This window comes from Belonocnema kinseyi, chromosome 4, assembly GCF_010883055.1.
Source record: "Belonocnema kinseyi isolate 2016_QV_RU_SX_M_011 chromosome 4, B_treatae_v1, whole genome shotgun sequence".
NCBI classification, from domain to species: domain Eukaryota; kingdom Metazoa; phylum Arthropoda; class Insecta; order Hymenoptera; family Cynipidae; genus Belonocnema; species Belonocnema kinseyi.
In genome coordinates this window covers 122,602,226-122,626,647 of record NC_046660.1, presented here as the reverse complement: position 1 = coordinate 122,626,647, position 24,422 = coordinate 122,602,226, and the positions used below count along the sequence as shown (strand labels likewise).

General features: G+C 34.0%; 1 protein-coding gene across 3 annotated transcripts in view; it reads left to right on the top strand.

Annotated features, from left to right (window-relative positions):
* Window positions 1-24,422, top strand: part of LOC117172181 (protein C12orf4 homolog) — a 134,154-nt gene that overhangs the window by 57,542 nt on the left and 52,190 nt on the right. For 2 of the 3 annotated variants that reach the window (XM_033360013.1, XM_033360014.1), the window contains exons 7-8: window positions 17,213-17,330; window positions 17,412-17,530. The exons of the other annotated variant lie outside the window; for it this stretch is intronic. In XM_033360013.1, coding sequence (XP_033215904.1) covers window positions 17,213-17,330; window positions 17,412-17,530 — 237 coding nt within the window. The remainder of the gene's footprint in view (window positions 1-17,212; window positions 17,331-17,411; window positions 17,531-24,422) is intronic. 3 annotated transcript variants of the gene reach the window in all.

Sequence of the window (24,422 nt, the reverse complement as noted above, 5' to 3'; positions counted from 1 at the left end):
CCCCCTATAGTCCAGATTTATTACCCTGCGACTACCACATGTTTGGACCACTGAAAGAAGCCCTCGGTGGTCAAAGATTAAACACCGACGACGAGGTAGAGGAGTTCGTGCGCACATGGCTGTCCGAGTTGCTGAAGGAATTCTTCGATACCGGCATCAAAAAACTTCCTGAAAGGTGGGTAAAATGCGTCACTTGTGAGGGGAAATACCTAGAAAAACTGTCAATTTTTAAAACTTTTTTCGATAGTAAATAAACATGTCAGAGTATTTGTCTCGATCATATTTGAACCACCCTCGTAACTGTTATTTATTTGGGCGCCTATGAATAGTTCTCAGATTCTATTTTCCCTGTTATTTATTTTAACCAAAATCATTTGGCGGAATAGCAATTTGCTATAATTTTTATTCATGCTAATTGTTAATGTTCCTTATTTTTTTTTGTTTCTAATTAGTTTTTGTTTTGATTTATACTTTCCTAAATCAACATTTGTCATAATAAACATCATTTTTATCTTACGAATTACAATTTTACATCTTTTTCATGATACCGAATTACTAGGGTTAACATATGTATTGCCGACACCCTTCTAGTGAATGACATTGCAAAAAAATGTGCCCTAACCGAAGGAGAGTCCAAAAATAATTGATGAGTCACGAAAAGTGCTTCCTACGAGACACGCACAATACTTTTTATAACAAGATCTTCTTCTTGTTCTTTGCTGGTGACCTCTTAGATTGAATGAGCCATATATCCAATAAATAATTAAATGTCCCAATGGAGTCTTTCCATCTAGCAGCAGCAACCTTAACCATAGAATGTTCCATAGATAAGGAAGGAAGGGACACCCCCACACAGGACCCAACTCATGGCCAATGCACCACGTAAATAATCATATTATTAAATTAGAATACCCCCAGAAAAACAACGATTTGGTGTCCGAGGACACCAAATCCGGAAAACTTTGCCTAATATAGCGGTAAATTGCAGCCCTGTCCCCCGCCAACGGCGGACACTGATGGAGGAGGTGTGCTAAGTTTCTGACTTCGGCGTCAAACTTGTAGCCTACCGGTAGACTCCACCCTATCCGCGCAAAATACTCCCTTCCCATATGTGAGCAGAGCGTAACTTCGTGATCAAATTAATAAGCCGCCTCGGAAAACCGCAAACCTGGAACTACGCCCTAGGGTTCTTGACTTTATATGCGAGAAGTAGTCCGCCCTAGAATCCGTCGTCTCCCCAAAGGGCCAGCACAGCAAGGACCAGTCTCGGAAGTCGCGTTGACAGACCAGACGAAGATCGGCTATCGGGATTCCTTTCTGAGCAACGAATGGAAGTCTAGAGGCCGACTTCGCAAACTCATCAGCCCCTTCGTTACCCAAAATACCCACGTGTGCCGGAACCCATACAAGACTGATATTGACAACCGAATGTACAGCCGCGGCCATCCGATCCCCTGTAAGCCGTGCAAGTGGATGCCCCGCATGATTAAAAAGTCGGTCCCTTATATTGATAAGAGCAGAACGATAGTCAGAGAAAATAATGGAATTCCGTTGCTCCCTCTCGATAACGTGTTTAAGGGCATAAAATATGCCGTATGGTTCGCTAGTTGTTGGGGATGCAAAATCTCTTAATCGCACTCCAAACCTCAGCCCAGATTTTGGAATCGTGAAACCACGTCTTGCCAACCCCGCCCCAGGATTCTTTAGCATCCTTTTTAGGATCCTTTAGCACATCCACTTATCTATCGCCCACAAAAGCATCGAATAAGCGCTGGGAGAACATCGTGTCCCTGAACACGGAACAGGACTCAAGCTCCATCTCAATAACTGCCGATAGATCCTCCCACTCCTCATCAAAATATGAGGGTTTTTGCGAAGCATCCAAAGAAGAAGAACCCGGCCATTGAATTTAATGCTTTAATTAATCTACATGCACCCAGCGAACCCTGAATTTCTTGCTTTTAGCCAGTTCCACCAAAAACGACAACTTACCGACCAAGGGATTATTATTCCAACTGAAATTTCGAAGGATGTACCTATTGGCTAGGTGATATCTCCTCAGTGAAAGAGGAACCTCTCCCGCCTCCAAAGGAACAATAGGGATAGAAGTTGAGCTCATGCATCCCAGAGCCACCCGGATGGATTCATACTGCACCAAGTCACTTTAGCGAACACTCTCATTATGTTGATTGCTCTGGAACCTTTGACTGCTATGCTCTTAATATCCAGGTCGTACGTCTATCCAGTATAACCCCTAAATGCTTTAGGATAGATTGGCAAGATATAACAGTCCCTTAAACCCCAGGGAAATCTCACTCAAGTCCAATCTAGCTCTCGAAAAAAAACACAGTTGGCACTGGGGTACAGAGATCGACAGACCTAACCCACCCAGCCACGGAGAGAGAGACTCGAGCGCCTGCATCAGAAGCGGGGAGAGAACACCCCCCTGGGGAACACCCACACCACAACTTCTGGGGTCACAATTATTCGATGCAAAATATAATATCGTCCTGCTGATCAGAAAGAAAACAACATTGAGGATCCTCGCAGGAACTTTAAGCTCCCTCAGACCACAGTTAAAACCCCGGGAATCACGTAGGTGAACGCGCCTTTAATATCCAAGGCCAAGACAAGGGTTCCCCTCCGCCGACCAAAACGTAGCATAACATCTGCTACTACCGACCCCACACAGCCCATCGATGACCTCCCCCTTCTGAGTCCGTACTGGAATTCCGGCAGCCAGTTATTATGCTCCGTCAGATATTCCAGTCTCTTCTGTACCAGGCTTTCGAAGAGTTTACAAAATGTGGATGTCAGGGATATCGGACGGAAGCCCTTCCCCCCTGCTTTCGGAATGAAATGGACCAAGGTATCCCGCCACTTTTCGGGGAATGAAGACGCCCTGTACATGACATTAAAAATATTGAACACGAATCGCAGAACTCCATCAGAAAGTCCTCTCAGTATCTCATAGGTTATTCCATCCATCCCTGGAGCCCACTTCACCCTAAATGCCGAGAGCGCTGCAAAGATTTCTATCCAAGAGAAGTCCATGTTCATACTGTCGGACTCATCAACGATTCGGACTGGCTTCACCGCTATCGGGGGAATATCCGGGGGCTCCAATTCCTCCCGAAGCTCCTTAATTACAGCAGAGACCGCGTCCGTTATAACGTTAGCGTTAGAAGACATAGAGCGAGAGGACAGAGCTTTAACTGCCCTCCAAATTTTACACAAACCGGAGGCTCGATCCATGGATTCATGAAATGTCCTAAAAGTCTGATATTTCACATCTCGAATGAATTGTTTGACCTTCCTATCAACAAGCCTGTACTCTGTGTTCAGCTTCCATGCCTGGTTAACCAAGAATCTTTTGATAAGTCTTTCATAGATCAAACTAGAATTTTCGTCTCCAAGCAGAGCATCCGACATGGCTGGAACGAGCTCCTCTATCTGCCTGTTAAAGAGTGGCCAATTCAGGGACTGGACATTAACTCTACTCGAGGCAGATTTCGCAAGGAAAGGAGTTGTATTAAATCTGCAAAAGATCAGGACATGATCGAATGAGTATGAGTTACACCTTACCCTGCACGAGGATATCGGGGCTAAGCCCGGTTCACTGAAAACCTGGTTAAGATTGTTAGAAAGGGAACCGTAAGAAGACAGGAACGTGGGCTCTGAATCACTAAGTGGAACCAGCCCGAAATCGAAAATCGCCGCGCATAATTGTCTACCCGCGTAATTAGGTGTGGAGGATCCCCATATTGGAGCGTGGGTATTGAAATCCCTACAAAATATGATGTTTCCATGCTCGTCGATTTTTGAGATCAGGGTGAGCCAAGTATCATAGGGAACCTTAGAGTCCGGAGCGGCATAAACCACCGCAAATGCGATTTTCCCTTAGGATGAAGATAGAGTGATACCACCACCTAAACGTCCACCCCTTATATCCGTTCTATAAGTAAAGTATTCTAGAATTTCGAAGCTAAGCTCCTGGGACAACCAAGTTTCTGTAAAACATAAAAGGTCCAGGTCATTTTCAAAAAGCAGGGATTCAATACCTCCCCTCCTGCTCGATACACTGTGTGAATTCCAATTGGCCAATTTAATGGCCTTCCTTGCACCATTCTAACCCGTCATTTCAGCTGCCCGGCTGAGAACAATCACCAAACTAAAGCTATATAGAGTAAACCAATAACCAGAATTAAGATAATAAACCTCTAATGAGGTTTTAATAGACTATTAACTATAGCGCACGGCGGGTATCTTGTAAGACTTAATATAATCGGGAGATCGATAACAACTAAATAGATTAGGAAGATTTAGTAAATCAGCTCCAATTCATCCTGCAAAATCCATCCAACACCAGATTCGAAAGAAAGAACCAAAAGCTTATTATCAGCCAAATTTTATATACTAAATACGACTGACTTTTAAGTTTCTATCCTATTTCACTTTGACAGATTCAGTCGAATTTTAAATCAATTCTGATTCATCTTACGAATTCTGTTAAACATCAAAGTTTGATAATAAGGCCGAAAACTGATTAACAACAGGCAAAAACAAATTTTAATTGAGTAGAAATATCTGTCATTAATTTAAGAGGCCCGAAAGTTCTATCTTCATTGGCATGTGACGGACTCGCTCGTCCTTTAAATATTTATAAATCAACTCCAATTCCCCTTACCAATTCCAACTTAAATTTTTATTTGAAGATAAAACGAAAGGCTATTAGCATCAACAAATATTTTCTACAATTGCAATAGATGCTTTTTTATATACCTGTGCAGAATAATATTTGTGAACTAAAATAATCTAAAAGATCAATAACAAAAAATACAGTTGAAATAAATTTACAATTCAGACTTCAATTCATCTTATAACTTCCAATTCTATTTAACTTTTAAGGTTGAGCCTAAAGCCAAAATTTAGTATGAATGAAATACCTAGATTTGATGTGAAGATACAGCAAATATCAGTTCTTACTCACCTCCTACAGGTCCGTCCGTCTTTCAAGTTTATTTAATCTACCTACTCCGAATGAATTTTAGATTTCAGATAACCAGAAGATCAAAAGATAGTAAATACCTTTAGAAAAATTAATAAACCAATTCCAATTCTCCTTCCACTTTCCTTCTAACATCTAGGAATAAAACAAAAGCCAAAAGCTAATTATCAAAAATAGAGTGGCTTAAATATGAAGCCCGGTGAGTTTCTATACTTACTCCCATTTATGGAATTCTGTCCTCCTTCAAGCTTATTGACAACACAAGAATTCAAGTATAATATACATGTCCGACTTTAGTATACAAAACAAGTAAGGTTCTGTCCTTATTCCCTTATGACGGATATAATCGTCCTTTAAATACTTGCTAATTCACTACAATTCAATTTACTAATTCTATTTAACCTTAAGATTTAAGAATAAAATCGAAAGCTGGTTACCAACAACAAATTTAATATAATTGAAATAGCTAATTCTGATGTAAGAAAACATGCACAATTTAGTTTCTATTCTCCTCATTGAAATCTACCTTCTCAGAATGAAGTTTAAAACTTAAGATAGCTGGAGGATCGATATCAGATAAATACAAATGGGGTAAAATTTACAGATCAGACTCAAATCACCAACCATATTCCTTTTTAACGGATTCAATTGTCCTTTAAGAACTTGTAAATGAACTCAAATTTGTCTTACTGATTTGATTGAAGACTAAACATTAAAATTGAAAATAAGGTATCGAAAGCTTATTAACAACAACAAACTATTAGCGTCAATGAAAATTCACGCCCTGATGTGGAAACCAGCAAAAAACTGATCTTACTCCCCTCTGACAAATTTATTCGTCATTTAAGTTTATTTGATCCAATTGTTCCAAATAAGATTTAAATAGAGATTTAAGTAGCAAGAATATTACTCACCTCTGAAGCCCTAGAAAACCATGTCCGTCTCTTCCAGTAAGTTGTTGCTGGGGGTAAAGGGCCTTTCATTCTCCAAAGCCGAAAGAGCAGCTCCAGTCTGTTCGGAATTTTGGATATTGATTTCCACAGGATCGTTAACTGCGTCCCTAAACGAAATCTGGGAGTGGCGAGAGAGGCCCAGTACTAGCGAAGATACACTAGGAGGGCGACTACTAGTCTGTGTCCGACCTTCTTCTCGCTGAGGAAAAGAAATGGGAGCAGAGGAAGAGAAATCTTGTGAGGTTGTGGAACCCACAGTCGTTCCAGAATCGGTATCTCATGACCTCAAATTCATATGTGTAGACCGAGCAGTCATGCGATGAATCCAAGTGCTGGCTGCAACAATTTGAGCAGAGAGGGGGTCTGAATCTGTTTTGGCAGCTCTCCATCTTATGAAATCCCGCACCAATCGGGCACAGATCGGGCGAGAAGCCCTGCACTGATCCGATGCGTGTCTGAATCTCTGGCAGAAAAAACACCTCAGGGAGCTTCCGGAGAAATTCTCTGCACAATTTATTGAATCGAATGCTTGATGGGAACTTCATTAGCGATGGCCTTTTTAACTAACAGGGAAGGAGGGATGTAAATATTGTACCCCATCTCCTTGAATTCCGGAGAGAGAACCAGAATATTCGCTTCAGGCCCAGATATACAGAAAATTTTAACCCGGTTTTTCCCGTTCCTGAAGATTTGACAGGGGCTTGTAGGCTATCTGAGCGGCCGCCTGTGCTCGCTGAAGGGGTGGCGCAGGGCTAGACTTACCCATCATCAAATTCCGACCCTGATCACTCGAGCAAGTTCGAATGGGACTGACCACCCTGACCCGCCAGCCGCACGGCCTGCATAGAGTTCGAAATACTCGCATAATAAGTAAATAGTCATTTGGAACCTTAAAGTGTTCTACGTAAATGAGTTTAAAGTCGTGAATGTAAAAAATGTTGTGATTTGCAGACAGAAAAATGTTTTTTTTTTTTCAAAATAAGGAATTTTGGGTACATTTAAGAGTCAAGTTTAGAGGATTAAATTTTATACAAGAAGGAATAGGGAACATTTGAAAAACTTCGAAAAAATTCATGAATATGAAGAAATTTGAGAACTAATAAAAATTTTTACTCATAATTACAAAAATGTACAGCTGTACTGTCTTCAATTGTAATTAAGATATAAAAGACTTCCATATTTGGGCAAGAACAGAAATTTAGTTCGAAACAGGAATGGGCCCTAATTATCTTAAAAAGGTTTAATTTTAGTATTGATGGAGTAAAATGAATCAATTCTATTTTGAGGATGGGTCCTGGTTTCAAGGCCTTAAGGTAAAACATTTCAGAATTGGAAATGTAAAATTAGCAATATCAAAATTTATTTTTTAGGGATTTCATGAATTTTGAAATTATAAATTATTTAGCAAAGTACCTAGTTTGCAAATCTTAGAATTTCAAAGTTGGTAATTTTTAAATTTATTGTTTGGCGTTGCTTGACCATGCGGGCGCTGAGTGAGGACCTCGGTCCCGAGCACCGGTAGCTTTATGAGAGTCCACTGTAATACAAAAAATCAAACATTTCTAGAAAATTGCTAATTTTAAAATCTCCTTGAAGCAACATAATAAACTTAAGAAACATACCGTTTTTAAATAAATGTTCAGAGGGTCCAGTTTTAAAAAAATTTTAAATTTCGAACTTGGTAATACACTCGAGTCGCGGTACTTAAAAATTCAGTACTGCGACTCCCGCTATTGAGTACGTTTTTCCCTCAATAGTGAGAACGATGCTATAACCTCTTCTCCCCCACTATTCATTTCTATATTTGATGATTTCATCAAATCATGGACATAGGAATAAGAGGGGACTAGGCATCTTGTTGCGAGGTTGATTCGCAGGGAGGAAGGCCGCCATATTTGATTGTAAAAATTGTATATATAGGTATACATATATTGTGTACAGGTGCGATAATTGTTTTTTGTACAAGTTTGCATTTATTTTTTCGAATTTTGCAATGTAAACAATTTTTAAATTGTGATAAATCATTACTAGAAAAAATAGTGAATTATACAGCTCCTATTTGTAAGAATTGCACTGGAAAAAAGAATAAGAAAGGTGTGACGGGTATGTTTCACAAGTAAGTAAAAGAAACATTTTTATTTTTTAATAAATGAACCTAAATATATGTTAAATATCAATTAAACCGGTAGCAGCAATTTATACAAATGGAACTGCACTTAAAAAAACTGTGTGACATAAATTTAGATTTTAGATTTCTTAAAACTGACAAAATGGCGGTGATTTTTCTGCAAATTTTGGAACTCATTATTATCAAAAAGGCCGGCGTTTATTTGTTTCTTAATTTGGTTTTAGGATGGTACTACTGTCATTATCTGACTACCAATTAGTGAAAAATGATAATTTACTTTCTGTCCAGAAACAAGACGAGATACGAAGAAAGACAAATAAGCTAAGTTATAACTTTTAAAACACCCTAAAGAAAAGACTCTTGGCACTTTTCTCTATCTTGCGTTTCTTTCAAAATTTCCGGTAAATTTTTATTTTGTATCCCATCTTGTTTTCGCACCATATGTGAATAATAATTTTTGAGTAACCAAAAAATTTTTTCTTTGCAGAAAATTTTCTCATGAAATGCGTCACGAGTTTTAAAAGTTCAGATACTCGTAACTCGAAGAAAAAAATGGTATCAAATCGTATTCAGCCTGCATGATTTAAAATCGATTTAGGCAAATGACACAAAACATGCATAAATAATGTATATATTGGCATAATTTTTCCAACTGTATGTATTTATCGCAAAACTTCGTTATTAAAATAATTATACTCCGGCAAGAAAAAAGGTGTTTTTTCTTATCATTATACAGTTCGATATTATGTATTACACACTCATTGTTCAATTTATTTTTTATTTTTATTCACTGTTTATATTATTTCTTTATATTGAATATTCAATTTTATATTTCATACATTTATTTTTATATTTATTCATTATTTTTTTACTTTTCATTTGCTACTTCATCTATATCATCCATAATTAAGATTGTTTTTATCGCTTCTGAACATTTCTGTGTTTCTTGTTCACATTTTCTGCGTAGAATTTGCAATTCAAATTGTCTGACCCCCCCCCCCCCCCCCCCCCCCCCCCCCCCCCCCTGTAACTTCTGATCAATCCCTGCGTCATAGTTAGGGAGCATGTGGCTAGTCTCCTCTCGCTAAATGTTCGCATTACCGCGACTCGAAGGTATTGAAATTGTTATAATTTCAAACTTATTAAATATCTGAATTTGCAAATTTAAATATAATTATAGATTTTATAATTTTATAATTATGACACAATGTTTGTGGAAAGCGATCTAGATGACATCTTGTATCTAACTTTCATGACGATTTCGTATTTTTAATACGAAATTTGGTATCAGAGGTCCCAAAAACGTTTCATAACAAATTCTTACGAAAATTGAGTATTTTTTGTAAACTGATCCACCATGTGGCCTCCGCTGTTTTGAAGTTTGTATTTACAATACTCATAATTAGCGACCCCAAAGACCTCTGATAATCGATTTTTATGCTAATCAGATAGTTTTTAGTGGAACTGACCGACATTTTGAACTATGTTGTTTTTTATACGAAATTCTTAATCAGCAAAATAAATAACATTTCATAGCGTGTGCATAGACTATAATTGTTCTATTTGACATGCTTAATTAGAAATTCGTAAAGAGAAACCCTAGAAACCTCCAATAACGAATTTCTTTGCATCTCCCGTACATTTTGTAATACTGTGTGTCATTTTGAACCTGCCATTTTAAACTTTGAATTTTTAATAGTAAATTTTGAATCAGTCAACTCAAAATCATAATGAGTGTGTGTGTTTAGATGGTAGCTCCTCGTTTGGAAACTATAAACTAAGTATTATATACAGAAGCATTACCCCTTGTGGAAACATGTTTAACTTTTTGTTCAATAGCGGATGAAATGAAAGCTGAAACTACATCTGTAAAAGACGCAAATAATAGACTCGAAATATAAAAAAGAGATTTCAATTTTATTAACATAGGCATTTTTAATGTCATATTTACCCTGTACGAATTTCGTAAAGCAAAATAAGTGTCATTAAGTGCTTTGAAATCTGGAACCTACCTCAAAATTTAAGTGCCTTATTTTATTCCATAAATACTAGAATTTCATATTTTTAGATGATTAGCTTTAACTGATAAGTATCAAAGAAAGTATTACTGGAAAAAGTCTTTAATCAGAATAAGTGATTGCATAAATACTCTATTATGACGTTATGTTGTACAGCACTTACCATTCTGCTTCTATATTTGACGTGATTTGTATCTTATTATTTATAACCTTGTAAATATTTTAAATTGAATTAATAAATATCTACGTACTTTTTTAGAAATTATTCTCGGGTAAATGCGTTTTTTCTTATTAGCCGCGGACGAAGTCAAGTGCCTGATCAGGTGACGATGTTATGAACCATTTTAACACGATATTTTGAACATTTTGCGACGATGTTGAAATTGATTCAATATTAGGAGCATGGTGTATTTCTGAGTCCAGATTTTACAGCTGTTGCTCTTAAACAGCGGCTGATGCGTTGAAAATGATATTAGTCACCTCTGGATGCTTTCCTAGAGGTACTGTCAACCACTCCACAGCTTTTTAGTCGCTTGCTTCCTGATGGTCTAAGAAGTTTCTTACAATGCGACAGTGCATCTTTCGTGCGCATTGTCTGTAGGCGAAATCGCAGTAGAATGAATAGATGCATGTTTTATATTCTTCCATATTGATTTCACTTCTAGCCTTAGCTCGTTATACTTATGGATCTAGGTTGCATATGTTACCCGAAAATTCCGGTTAACTAGACAAGCAAATTCGATGATCTTGACCCTTCCGCCTCTTTTCTCATGTATCACGATGTCGTGTCCATTTGCTGTAACATAATGATCCGTCTAGAGAGAAATGAGCGGCTAAAAGTAAAAACGGGACATATAAAATTTGGGTGTAAAAAATGGAACATAAATTATTCAGAGTAAAAAAGTAACAAAAAAATCGTCCGAGTAAAAACGGAACAAAATTTCTTCCGAGTAAAAATGCAACATACTGATTCTCCGAGTAAAAACGAAACAAACGAGCGCGCGGTTGGAGGGAGGGGATGCACGCACGGATGTTAGTAGTCGATAGAGGCTCGAACCGTGCAAAACTTTGGATATCATTTGATCAAGACTAAGAGTCCCAAATGAAAAACAATAACAAAAAAGAAAAATACAATAGTTTACAAAAATAAATTTTAACCTCTATTCTGGTTACAAATTTAATTAATCTAATTATTACTTTTGATGGAAGAAATATACATTTTTACTAACTGAAAATTAAAGTTTTTTGGAAATATAAATTACAATTACTCAGAGTGCAATATAAATAAACGATAAAATGTTAAAGAAATATGCGTAGCGTAGTTCGGCAAAGGATACAAATGATGAACAATGTAAAAAAATGTTTGATAAATCAATGTTAATATGTGACAGTGTTTTTTGAACTTGCATGAGAAGAAGTATCACAGCATTATTTAATTTAGAAAAACTCTAGTGGGAAAGTTACTCCGTATCATAAAAAGGAGCTGCATAAAGATGCGGAAATACAATAATGTGTACTTTGCAACAATTCGTATAAGCAAACGTACAGCGATCATTACGCAATGCGTAATGATGCTTTTATATGTGCACACACATACAAAATTAGCACGTGTAGGCGGAAAGCAGACAATGAGTTTGCTGCTTAAAAAATGGCATGCACATCTTGCACTCCAAGAGTTTTAATTTGTTTCGTTTCCGAAGAAAATTCGATTAAAAGAAAAGCTTGCAACAAGACTCGTTGATTTTGAAATTCAATACCTTATCCAAAAAGGTTGTTTTTTATACTCCAAAAATCACCCTCGAAACTCCAAATGAGCTTTTTGCGACAAACGACATTGTGTGTGAGATTCGAAAAGAAACCATTTTCTCCATGTTTCCCATAAAAAGGCATAATTTAGGAATTAGTAGTTGTTTAAATGATTTCCAATTGTCTTCAAATAAAAATATTAATTTAAGAAAATACTAACTTTTCAACAACAAAAAAGTTACTCTCAGCATTCGTTAATTGGGTCATCAATTCCAGGAAAATCTCAATTTTAATTATTTATTAGGGAAAAAAATTAAACATGTAAGATTTGTTTTAACGCCTTTAAAATATGTTAAATAAAAAATATTACCTATAGCCTTAATAAGCGGTATCGTTAATTCGAAAAATAATACATTTTCAGGATTGACAGAAGGAAAAAATGGTCTAAGACAATAGTAATTGTTTAAAAAACTGAAAATTAGTTTTAAAATACCTTAAAGCTTTAATTTTACCGTATAATAATCATTAATGCTGAAAATTTCCTTTAAAAGTCGTCCTTGCCATCCTCAGAAATAACGCAGGGAGGGGCTAGTTATTCATTGGCCCCCCTTTGAAATCGACTGATTAAATTCATCAGATACTTTTGAATTTTTTCAAAAAATCTACCTAAAATCTTTGTGAAATAATCGACGCCTTTGTGAAATCTTCTTAATCCATATCTTTAGGACATCATTGAAATCTTTGTCGTATAGTTAAAATATTTTTTAAATAGTTGGAAATATTTGTGAAATATTTGGAAATATTTGTGAAACTGTTGAAATCTTTGAGAAATCATTGAAGCCTGTAAAATCTTTTAAATCTATCCGAAATCTTTGCGAAACCTTAAAAATCTTTGTTATTTCTTTGGAAAATCGTTGAAACCTTTGTGAAATCGTTGAAAATCTTTGCGAAATCATTCTTTTTTTAGAATTTAGAATATTTTTCAAATATTTGATAATATTTTTTAAATTGTTGAAATATTTTCGAAATCATTGAAGTCTGTAAAATCCTTTAAATCTACCCAAAATCTTTGCGAAATCTTAAAAATCTTTGTTATTTCTTTGCGAAAATATTGAAATTTTTGTAAAATTGTTCAAATTTTTTGCGAAATATTTGAAATATTTTGAAATGTTTGAGAATATTTGTAAAAGTGATTAAAACCTTTCTGAAATCTTTGCGGGATTCTTTTAATCTTTGGAAATCATTCTATTCTATGCGAAATCTTTCTGAAGTCTTTATTTATTTTTATTTGAAAACTTTATTATCTATCTGTTTGTGAAATATTTGTAATGGTTATACATGTTTCTACAATATTTTTAATATTTGAAAAATATTTGTGAAATTATTAAAATCGTTGCGAGATTATTGAAATCTTTGTACAATATTTGAAATGTATCGGAAATTTTTATGAAATAATTGAAGTCCTTATGAAATCTTTGGGAAACTATTGAAGCCTTTGTGAAATCTTCGAAATCTTTAAGAAATGTTTGGAATCTTTGTCCAATCTTTTCAAAATCCTTACAAATCTTTGCAAAATATTTGGTAACATTCGTGAAATTATTTAAATCTTTGTCAAATCTTTGACAATATGAATTTTATACTTGTATTTATTATTATTTATTATTTGATATTAATTGTTTATTTATTACTGTTTACATACAATTTTTATCTAGTATCAACCCCCTTGTATTGTGTCCGGAAAGTGGCCCAAAAAATAGAAAATAGCACTCTATACGCGAATGATTCAACTGATTCAATTGTTCTACTGATAGATATAAGTCTCTCACTGATTTACAGTGAAATTTCACTGATTCGAATTAAGAGAGAAGTTTCTTGTCACATTCAGGGCGAAGTATTTTAAAACTAATTTCCAATTTACTTAAAAATTATTACTTTTTGAAACAATTTTTCCCCCTGTCAATCCTGAAGATGCATTATTTCTCGAATACATGATGCCGTGCATGAAGATGAACACTAGCATTTTTTATTTAATATATTTTTTAATTGTTGAAACAAACGCCTTGTATGCTTGTCGCCTACACGGACTAATTTTTTACGTGTATGACTATTTAAAATGAGTGCTTTTGACCGGTTTTAGTTAAAGAATAATTTGAAGACAAAAATAACGATATATTTTGAAAATCGAAATCCTTGAATGAAAAATCTATGGTTCACTGAGCTCAGATGCACATTTGCTTATACGAATTGTTGCAAACTACACATTATTGTATTTTCGAATCTTTATACAGCTCCTTTTTACGCTACGGATTAACTTTACCGCTAAAGTTTTTTTCTAAGTTAAATAATACTGTGATTCTTCTTCTCATTACAAGTTAAATAATACTATGATTCTTCTTCTCATTACAAGTTAAATAATACTGTGATTCATCTTCTCATTACAAGTTAAAAAAACACTGTCAGTTATCAACAGTAATTTGTAAAACATATTTTGCTCGGAGTAATTGCAATTTATATTTCCAAAAAACTTTGATTTTCAGTTAGTAAAAATGTCGATTTTTTCCATCAAAAGTAATAATTATATTAATTAAATTTGTAATCAGAATATCAGTTATTATTTATTTTTGTAAATTATTGTATTTTTCTTTTTTGTTATTGTTTTTCATTTGGGAATCTTGAGTCTTGATTAAATGATAATCCAAAACTGGGCACGGTTTGAGCCTATATCCCCATCTAACATCTGTGCGTGCATCCCGACCCTCCAGCCGCGCGCTCGCTTGTTCCCTTTTTACTCGGAAGATTGGTTTGTTCCCTTTTTACTCCGAAAAATGTTTGTTCCATTTTTACTTCCAAATTTTATATGTCCTGTTTTTACTTTCAGTTGCTCAAATATCCCAATATAAGATGTATCTTCGTTTTCTAAAACTGGTACTAAATTTTTGTCTATGGAAATGCATCCATTCTGTTAAGATGCATAGGTTTAGGGAAAGTTGTTGATTTGTAATGCTCTTCGCATTATTTTTGCTGCGTATATCCTCTTTGAGCCACTTATCGACAACCATCAATAATGTGCTCGATAGTTAGAACCAAGCAATGTCTAAATTGCTTCTGTTAGTTTTTTTCCAAATACCCGACTAGCAGTTAATCATGTCCTCCAAATGAGGACTTCTGTGTCTTGTTCGTTATTTTGTTTTGCACTCAGTTCACGATAGAACATTCTTTCATCTGCCTTAAAGTTTCGATTTTTTTGCTTTCTTGTACTAATTTTCTTTTATCGTCGCAGTCAAGCAGTAAGAAAGTCAAGTCTCTGGCGTTGGGAGTCCATAATCTCATCCAAAATTGCTGGTGTTACTGTGTTGATGCACCGAGGGCAGATGATTTTATTAACATAGTGTATCAGGATTTCGATTCTTTCCTGGGGCAAAGACTGCAATTGCAGGCCTAGTTCTACGGCCCGACTTCCTAACGTTGACACAGCTGCACAGTTTACAAGAATTTGTACCTCAAACGCAGTGTGTGATCCTTTCAAATGTGTAGGTGAAACCTGGCTGTTCAGGTGTTCTATTAGTGCTCGCAGATAATTTGTGATGTTCATCTTGGGTAGAGAATGGGTTTGTGTTAGTTCTTCTTGTTGCTAACTCTGGGTATTAGAGTAAGAAGAGTCTATGATATTCTCTCCTCAAACTTTGCTCACTTTTCTCTGTCAAAAAATAAAGGCGCATAACACCTCTGTTCATATGGTATGTCTATTTCAATCGACTTTTGAGTTGCTGAACCTCCACTTCGGCCTCTGGTTGTATACGGTCGTCCACCTCTGGAAGATGTGATGGTATTTGATCATCAACAGATTGATGAAAAACATCAATTGCCCCTAATTCACCGTGTGACGCGGCTTCCTCTAATTCATGTTCATTGCCGCCGTTTTTCCACGTCAAATGAACTTGTTGTTTAATCTTCATTGCTCGGTCTTATAGGTTGTGTAGATTAGTCCTGATGTCCTTCACCTTAGCGATAAGATCTCTTAATGCGACTTTCTTTATATTAGGATACTTTATAGCAAATTTCATCCTTAAATTGTATCCTTTTTCCATGTTGGTTTGAATCTTCGCACATTTGTAATAGAGACGCCCACATTCTTCTTTTATTGTAGTGTCCCATTTGATGCTCTCCCACGATATTTCTGTCGAGGTGATTGGCTGCAAATAGCTAACGATAACCAAAGGATCCTCAGCAGGCACAGTTGATGTTCCACTGCTTACTGTTTGTCGCAGATGTTCTTGCTGGCCAGATGTTTGATTATTGTGATCTGCCTGAACATCTCGCAAATCACCAGCACCACCGTCCCGCATGAGATGGCTCCCAGCGGCAGAGTCATTGGCGCCCCGACGATCCTCGGAAAGCAACAAGAGTTTCAGAATCTTTAAAATACTCTCCATTATGATTTATGGGTGTTGGTGTTCTTCTTAGTCCCTCTCCTATTCATTATCTGCCTGTCTGACATGGAAAACCCTTTCAGTAGCAGTGCTACCGCCAACATAGCCGTCAAAGTCATGAGAGGAAAACCCAAGATCTACCGCAAAACCAACGCGACAACACATTATTAGAGAGAACATTGTACATGTTAAGTGATGTCTCGTTCTTTTGATAGTTGCTTTAGTAGATAGTTTACTTTAGATACTTAATAGATATTCGAAAGCATTTTTGGTTAGAGTTAGATTTTTTGGTTTGAATAGTTTGCACAGGGCTGTCCCGGTATATATCATCAGTCGTGGACGCATTTTTAATGCAATCAAGTGATCTGATCAGAGCGGTGTGCCTTGACATATTGGGCAAAGCCTGGTTTTTACCCTATCATTGATGGAGTGGGTTGCAGCTAAGTGCACATGATTATTATTATTTGTTCAAATAATGAGGTTAAATAATGAAAGTGAACATACTTTTTCGGCACGTAAAGTTATATGCGATTTTGATCAAAAACAATGATAAATTGAAGAATAAGGAATGTCATGACTGTCAAAAAGACCAGTACCTGCGAATGAAAGTATTGTTTTAAAAACCTGCTTTTTAATTATTTACTAAGCTATAAATTATGCAAATCAACAAGAACTTACGTAGAATTAGTTTTTTAAGCCCACTTTCGAAAAACCATATCAATTATCTAACTTTTTTAGGCATAGCCTATATATTCTGATACAATACATATAACCGTTAGTTCTACAGTCGCCGCCTCACGCGCTGCCAGTCATTTATAAATTTCCATTTAGTAAGTGCTCACAGTCAATAATAGTTTCCTTTATCACCTGAACGTTAAAAAAGTAAACTTAGTATATCTTATTAAAAAAACTGTTCTTTTTTTTCACAGGTGAAAAAATCCTCAAGCAAGGTGCTTCAAACAGGTGATGTGTTTATCACTCGACACTCGAATCTAGCACAAGTTCACGTCGTATTTCACATGGTCGTAAATGACTCCTTGAGATCTGGTAAATAATATATGAGCCACTGTTAGGTTGTGGTACTTTTACTAATTTTATAGATTTAAAAAAATATGTATTTTCTTTTAGGTGATATCAATTCAAGACATCCTGCTATTTTAGGATTGAGAAATATTTTAAAAAATGCTTGTTGTAATGATGTGACCACACTCACAATTCCAGTATTACTAGTGCACGAAATGACAGAGGTAATTATGACTAGGTTAGACGGTTGTATTATCGACGCCTCATGAAAAAGTTTTTAGAAAAAGAAAAATATTATTTGATGTATTTTCTGCCTTTTAGCGAAGATCGCTTAAAGTAAAAGGGCAGCCTTTTCAGTTTTTGTAACGTATCTATTAATATCATAATTCTCTTTCGTCCCCCACGAGGTCTGTCCGGAAAGTATCCGACCTTGTGCTTTAACTTTATACCTAGTTACGCTATTGTCAAAAACAGTTATTTCCCATGTAGATGGGAAATCTGTAAGGTTCCCTACGAAGTAACATGTACCTGCCTATCTTCAATCGACTAGTGTATGTAGTTGCATAAACGTCTAACCGCGTACGCGTCGCACTTCAGGATGACGGAATGCACCGAACAATGAGTGAATTAAATTTGGCAAAAAAGACCAGTTATATTTGGAACCTATTGTTATGATTCGGAAAGTGTATCTAGCCCCGGCAGGTTCGCAATGGCCATAGCACCTCCAAATTCGGATGGAGTGTAAGTGTTAATTAATATAAATCATTGTTTAACAGTAAAAGAAATAGAGGAAGACCTCAAGATTCCAAAAACTATTATTTCGAAAATTTTGAGTCAAGATTTTAGGATAAGCAGCATGGCGACTGCAAAATTCGTTTCATGGTTGCTGGCATAAAACCAGAAGAATTATTAAGTGGTTGTCGCTCAGGACAATCTGGAATCAATCAGAGATATACTGGAAATGTTCAAAAAGGTAATTCCTTGAGATGTGTATATAGCTATGAACCTGAGTTAAAGGCCGCATCTTCGCAGTAGAAGACACCTGGATTCTCGAGAGCGAAGGCTTCGACCAGGAATGTGTTGCACCATGAATACGCTGCAAAAGGTCAGGCGGTAAATAAAGAGTATTAGCAAGAAGTTCTGAAGTGATAACGTGACGCAGTAAAAAGGAAATTGACTGATTTATGGAAAAGTAGCGACCGGGATCTGCACCACGACAATGCACCTGTCCATTCATCGCAGCTTCTTCAGCAATTTTTGGCGAAACACGATCTCAATTTCCGCAGACCCCACACAGTCATGACCTGTTCTTTTAAAGGATCCTATAAAAGGAAAACGATTTTATCACGTACATGAAATAAAACGAAATGCGGCAAAGCAGTTGTTAACTATTCCGCAAGTTCAATTTAAGGAGTGCTTGTGAAAGTGCAAGGATCGTTGTAAGAAGTTTGTTTCTTCCAAAGGGGAGTACATATAACTTTTTCAAAACAAAATATTTTAACCACATTTTATCAGGAAATATTTTGTTTTATAAGATATTAATTCAGAAATACAGTGAGAAATACGAACTATTTAAGTTCCCAAATTCATAAAATGTATAGAATCAAATAATAACAAAATTATTTGTTAGCTGACCCAGTCTTTTTAGAGAAAATTGCTTAGCTGATATTTCTTCAGCAAGATCCAAGTACTTCGATAGCTGTCGCTTTCCAGGTCAGTAGTATCAGACCTAGCGGCCATCTAATTGATTTTAATTAAACTTAGTGGAGTTGTTCTACTTTGAGCGTTGTTTTTCGACCGACGGGCTTTCGAAATTGTTAAAAATTGTGGGAGCAATCACATTTTTAAATTTGAGGTGGACTTTTCCTTCAATTATTATATTTCCGAAATTTTCTTTCGGATTTTGATTAAGCTTATAGGCATTTTGTAAGACAAAATTCTGTTATATGTGAAATATTCAAGAAAAGAAAATATTAAATCTTTCACAATAAAAGAATAAAACAATTTTTGATTAGATTTTTGATGGAATACGTGATATGCCAAAATTGTAATCATATTCCTTGCTTTTTAATGTTTCATTATAAAAAAAGTTAATGTGCACTCATGTCGTTCGCGAGTTTTTATTTAGACGTTAATAACAGGAGTCTCGTTGAATGCTTGTACCGCGCAGTAGCTAGGCCGGCAGCAGCAGGCATTGATATATTAAACAATGATAATGCTTTTTCACAGAATATTTACAATTTTTCAGCAACTTTAGATTATGTTAGTGAATTGGAATTTTCAAACAAAAATCATTATGATGAGAACAAAAGATTTAGAATCTTATAACAATTTTGGATTTGGTTATGTTTTTTTGTCATGAATTGGTATTTAAAAAAAAAAGGTTAAATATTTTTAAGAAGATTCACAACTCTTTAAAACTTGTAAGTTATGTTGGCTTTTTACTTTAAAAATAGGTATTTTTAGTGAAAAATCATTAGATTAGTCTTCGGATTATTATTGAATCATTAAATATACGATTTTTATACAATTTCTGGCAGGGTTCGTTTTTTACAGCAGAAAACGATCATTTATATAGGGAAATTGATAATTAGTTAAAAATAATTATATTCCTGATTAGTTCAGTTTACTAAATTAATACTCATCATTTTTTGATCTGTAATTTATATTTAATTAATATTAGATTCATTAGATCTAAAAAAATAATTATTAAAAAATTGCTTAAACTGCTATATATCGAAGAATTCTAGAGAATAAGCTATTTCTTACAATCCAAGTCCTATATGTCGCTGTATTTGATGGAATATAGCGATATATAGCACATTTACGACATATTTTAAAATAATTTTTTTCGAATTTAATATATTTAACATTTTTTAAATATTAATTAGACATAAAAGAATGATCAGTATTATATTCGTGAACTAAGTTAATCGGGAATATTCTTATTTTCAATTTATTATTAATTTCCTCATATGACTCAATGCTTTTGTGGAACAGGACGATTGTAGCGCCGTCTATCGACCAATAGATGATTTTCACCCGTCAAGTAGAACGCGTAAGCGAAAACAGCTTCTATAGCAAAAGTTGAAGAGTCGTATAGGGCTGACCGGAAATCGGTTATTTTAACCAGAAAAATTAAAACAATTTTTCGATTAGATTTTTGAAGAAATACGCTATAGTTTTTTTTTATTTTTTAAGAATCATATTCCGTGTTCTTTTTTATCTTTGCTTTAAAAAACAGTTGATAGGCACTAATCTGGTTCGCGAGAAGAGCAGCATTCCAGTGGCATTGTGGATTGCCAATGTCTGCTGCCTGCCTGGCACGACACAAGCATTCGACTAGGCAGCTGATTTTTAGATGAGCATAACTCGCGAACCAGATGAATGTCCTTCAAATTTTTCTTTCAAATGAAAAATAAAAACGTATTCTGTCAGAATCCAATCAAAAAATTTTTTTAGTTTTTTTTGTGTAAATTTCGAAAAAAATGTTTTTTCTATATTTTATTTAAAACCACATTTTTTAAACAAAAAGACTATAGGTTTCATTAAAACTTGAAGAAAAAATATCAGAAATAATATCATTATTAGAAAAGTGGATCTCAAAATTTTAAATTTTCGAAAATCCTTTGGGCACAAAACATGACCCTTAGAGAGATAAAACTTCACTAATTTTATTAAAAAGCGATGAGATGGTTGCTTTGTTTAATATTCCAGATCTGGAAAGCGTCAGCTTAGTTGGTTAGAATTCGTGCATTGTTAGTGTTTATTATTCATACACTACTGATCATAATTTTGCGTTCACCTCTTTTTTTATGATTGAGTAGGTTTTATTTTCTTCATTTATGTCAGAGTTAAAATTTGTACTCTTCAAATGGTTGATTGCTCTAAAAATTATATATAAAATGGGCCCAGGATGAAGCCAATTGGTCTATTTTTTAAATAGATATTGCAAAAATAGTGTTCAATTATTTTCTAAATTTTAGATAATATCCGAAATATTCAAAAAAATTTTATGTTCTCAGGGTCATGTTAAAGCTATATTTTAACAGCTTCGAAAAAGCTAATAATTATAAGTTTGAAAATGTTTGCCTATCACAGTGCAAAATTTCAAAACATCCTATCTGTAGGCAAATAAAAATGAAATAAATATATTTTTTTAGACTTTTATAGAAGCTTCATGATTATACGTTTTATATATTTTGCAAAAATATGGTTCTTTCTACAAAGAATAATGAAAATTTTCTAACTTTTTTGGTACAACTTTAAGTTCTTGCACTGTGCTAGGAAAATTTGTTATTTACTTGTACCTGTATACCGACAAATATATCGTCCTTTATTTGAGAATTTTTTACACTTATGTTCATAATCTTATTCATAAGATTTTATAAGATTATTTCGGATATTACTTAAAATTTAAGAAAACAAAACTGAAAATATTTTTGTAATATCTGCTTAAAAGATAGTCAAATTGGCTTCATCATGGGCTCATTTTATACAGACTTTTGAGAGCATTGATTCCTTCAAAGAGAAATTTTTTTAGCTCTATCATAATTTAAATATGTCAAATTTAACCGGCAGTACTTGAAATCCAAATTGGTAATATTCTAGCTTTACTTGATAAGTGAAAGAAAAAATAATTTTAATTAAATGTGTAAAAGGCCTTGAATGAATTAGAAAATGAAATTACTTAATATCATTACATAGCTATGGATGTAAATTGACGTATGGTGATCCCAAAGATTGCTGGGCCGAAATTATGAAATTGTTGAATAATCGAAAATTGATAGTGCGAAAAAGTTGATATTAAAAACTTGAATGACTGTTTAAAAATAAAAATTAGAGAGTGTAGCAAAGAGGTCCTAAAATTTTTAATTCTCATAAATCACATAATTTTTCCTACGTGTATTAAAATTATGGTAATTTTGTATATGTAAAATTGTGTATTAAATGGCAGTAACAAAAAATTAAAAATGAGTAGTAAAGTGAATCTTAGGATTCAATTAATTTCTATTCAAATTTTTTTTCAAGTGTATAGACGACCTATCTTTAGTAGACTGGCAAGAGCAAGCTATAATTACCTTATAGACCTAGACAAATTTCTTTTGAGATTTTACAATTTTTAAATATTTGTCAATTTAGTGTTATATGAGTTTTTAACAGCTTTTAAATCTAACAAGCATTTTTCAACTCAAAACAAATTACGGCTTGCTTCTATAGTTTAACCTAGGCCATATTATAAATAAGACAATTTTTTCAAATTAAAATAAGAAGTAACTGAATGTTAAAAAATCAATTTTGCTCATTCAAAAAATCGGACTTAAACCAAAAATATGGTTCTGCTTAAATTTTTATTTTTTTATTAGAATTTAATACTAAAAACTGTGCATAAAGATTACCATAATTTTCGTATAAATATGTCAAATCTTCAAAGCGTTTAATATCGTATACTATACAGTATCGCATCCGTTCAATATTGTATAATATGTTATAACATTTACTGCTGTAAAGCCTTCTTACTTGATTAGGCTTAAATTAATGGCTTCGAAAAAGAGATAATCTTTCAATTGAAAAATTAAGAATTCTTTATTTTAATTTACAATTCAAAACGTTAAAACTTAAATAATTTAAATTAGAAAGGTTATACGTCAGGCACGTTAAAAAAAGTAAATAGTTATATTTTCCATTTTGCCTTGCATTATTTGAACTCTGCACGCATTTTGCCTGGAATTTAGTAAACATTAGAACTTAAAATAACTGCTTTTACGATATTCCTTGCACACGTAACATAAAATGGTAATTCTTACAAAATAAAAAAAAATGTGTTTCAGTTGAAATGATGCACGATACAACGGAAAATTTCGCCATTCACTGTTTTCCGTTCATATCCAAAACCTAACAAATATTGCGGCTTTTAATTTTCAATTTATCTAGTCTATGGTGATTCCATTTAAAAGGTTTGAAATTAAGTAATTTTAATAGGCTGTATAGCATATTGGAAATTTAACAAATATTGAGACTTAAAATTTTTAATTTACGAGCTAGTTTCTGTTTATCATAATTATTCCATTTGTACATTTTTAATTGAAAATAAAAATGTTCAAATTAAAAATTTAAATGCTAAGACTGGAAAGAAAAATATTGTGTTATCATGAATGATTCAATTCAAAATTAGAAAATTTCAAAATCAAAAATTGCACGCTTTTAATAGAATAATTATTCAATTCTTAATGCTTCTCTTTTCATAAAAATCTGTGGAATAATGAAGTAGTTCCATTAAAAATAATTGTTTAAGTTAAAATGCTCCATTATATTTTGTCATTGACGATTTTTTAAACAGTTTCTAACAAAAAATTTTAGAACTATGGCTCTTAATATCTTTTAATTTTAAAAGATCCCTATTTAGTATTTCAAACTGAAAGGTTTCCAAAAATTTAATAATTTCAAATTTGAAATACCTGCATAAGTAAAACTTTCTCATTTAAAATTAAAGGAGTTTTAATTCATTTAATAAGCTAAATCCTCCTACTTCCCATAATTGGATGTGATATAAAATAATATTTAACACAATTTTTTTTAAGCTTCTAACAATCTTTTCCAACGAATAAATTGACTGTTATTTCTTGTTTTACGGTCCAGTAGCTACCCTGACAATTGTTCCAAACTTTCCGTTTAGTTTTGTATATTGTTCAAATGAATTAAATTGATTTATTAGAATACTGCATAATTTATGATACTCCTTGTGATTGGCTCAGTGAGCTAGGTAGAGATTAGTCTTATATTATTTCTTCTCTACACATATTTTGTATTATTATGAGCCAGTTATAATCTTAATAACTTTTCTGAGTTTTATATTGAATTTGCCTAATTATTGTAAAATTTAGATATCGCCTATATAGTACTTTTTTGCATTACACAAATGCAAGGCGGGTTGCATTATATGCTAGAATTTATATAATTATATTCCCTATGACTACATAGTAAACGTCCTTACTGTATGAGAATATATATATCTAATTAAAAATTTGTCATAAGGACAACCGCAGGATTTCGCCGGGAGCGGGTGCTAATCTGAAAAATTGAACCCGCTTCCAGCGAAATCGCGGTAAAATTTCA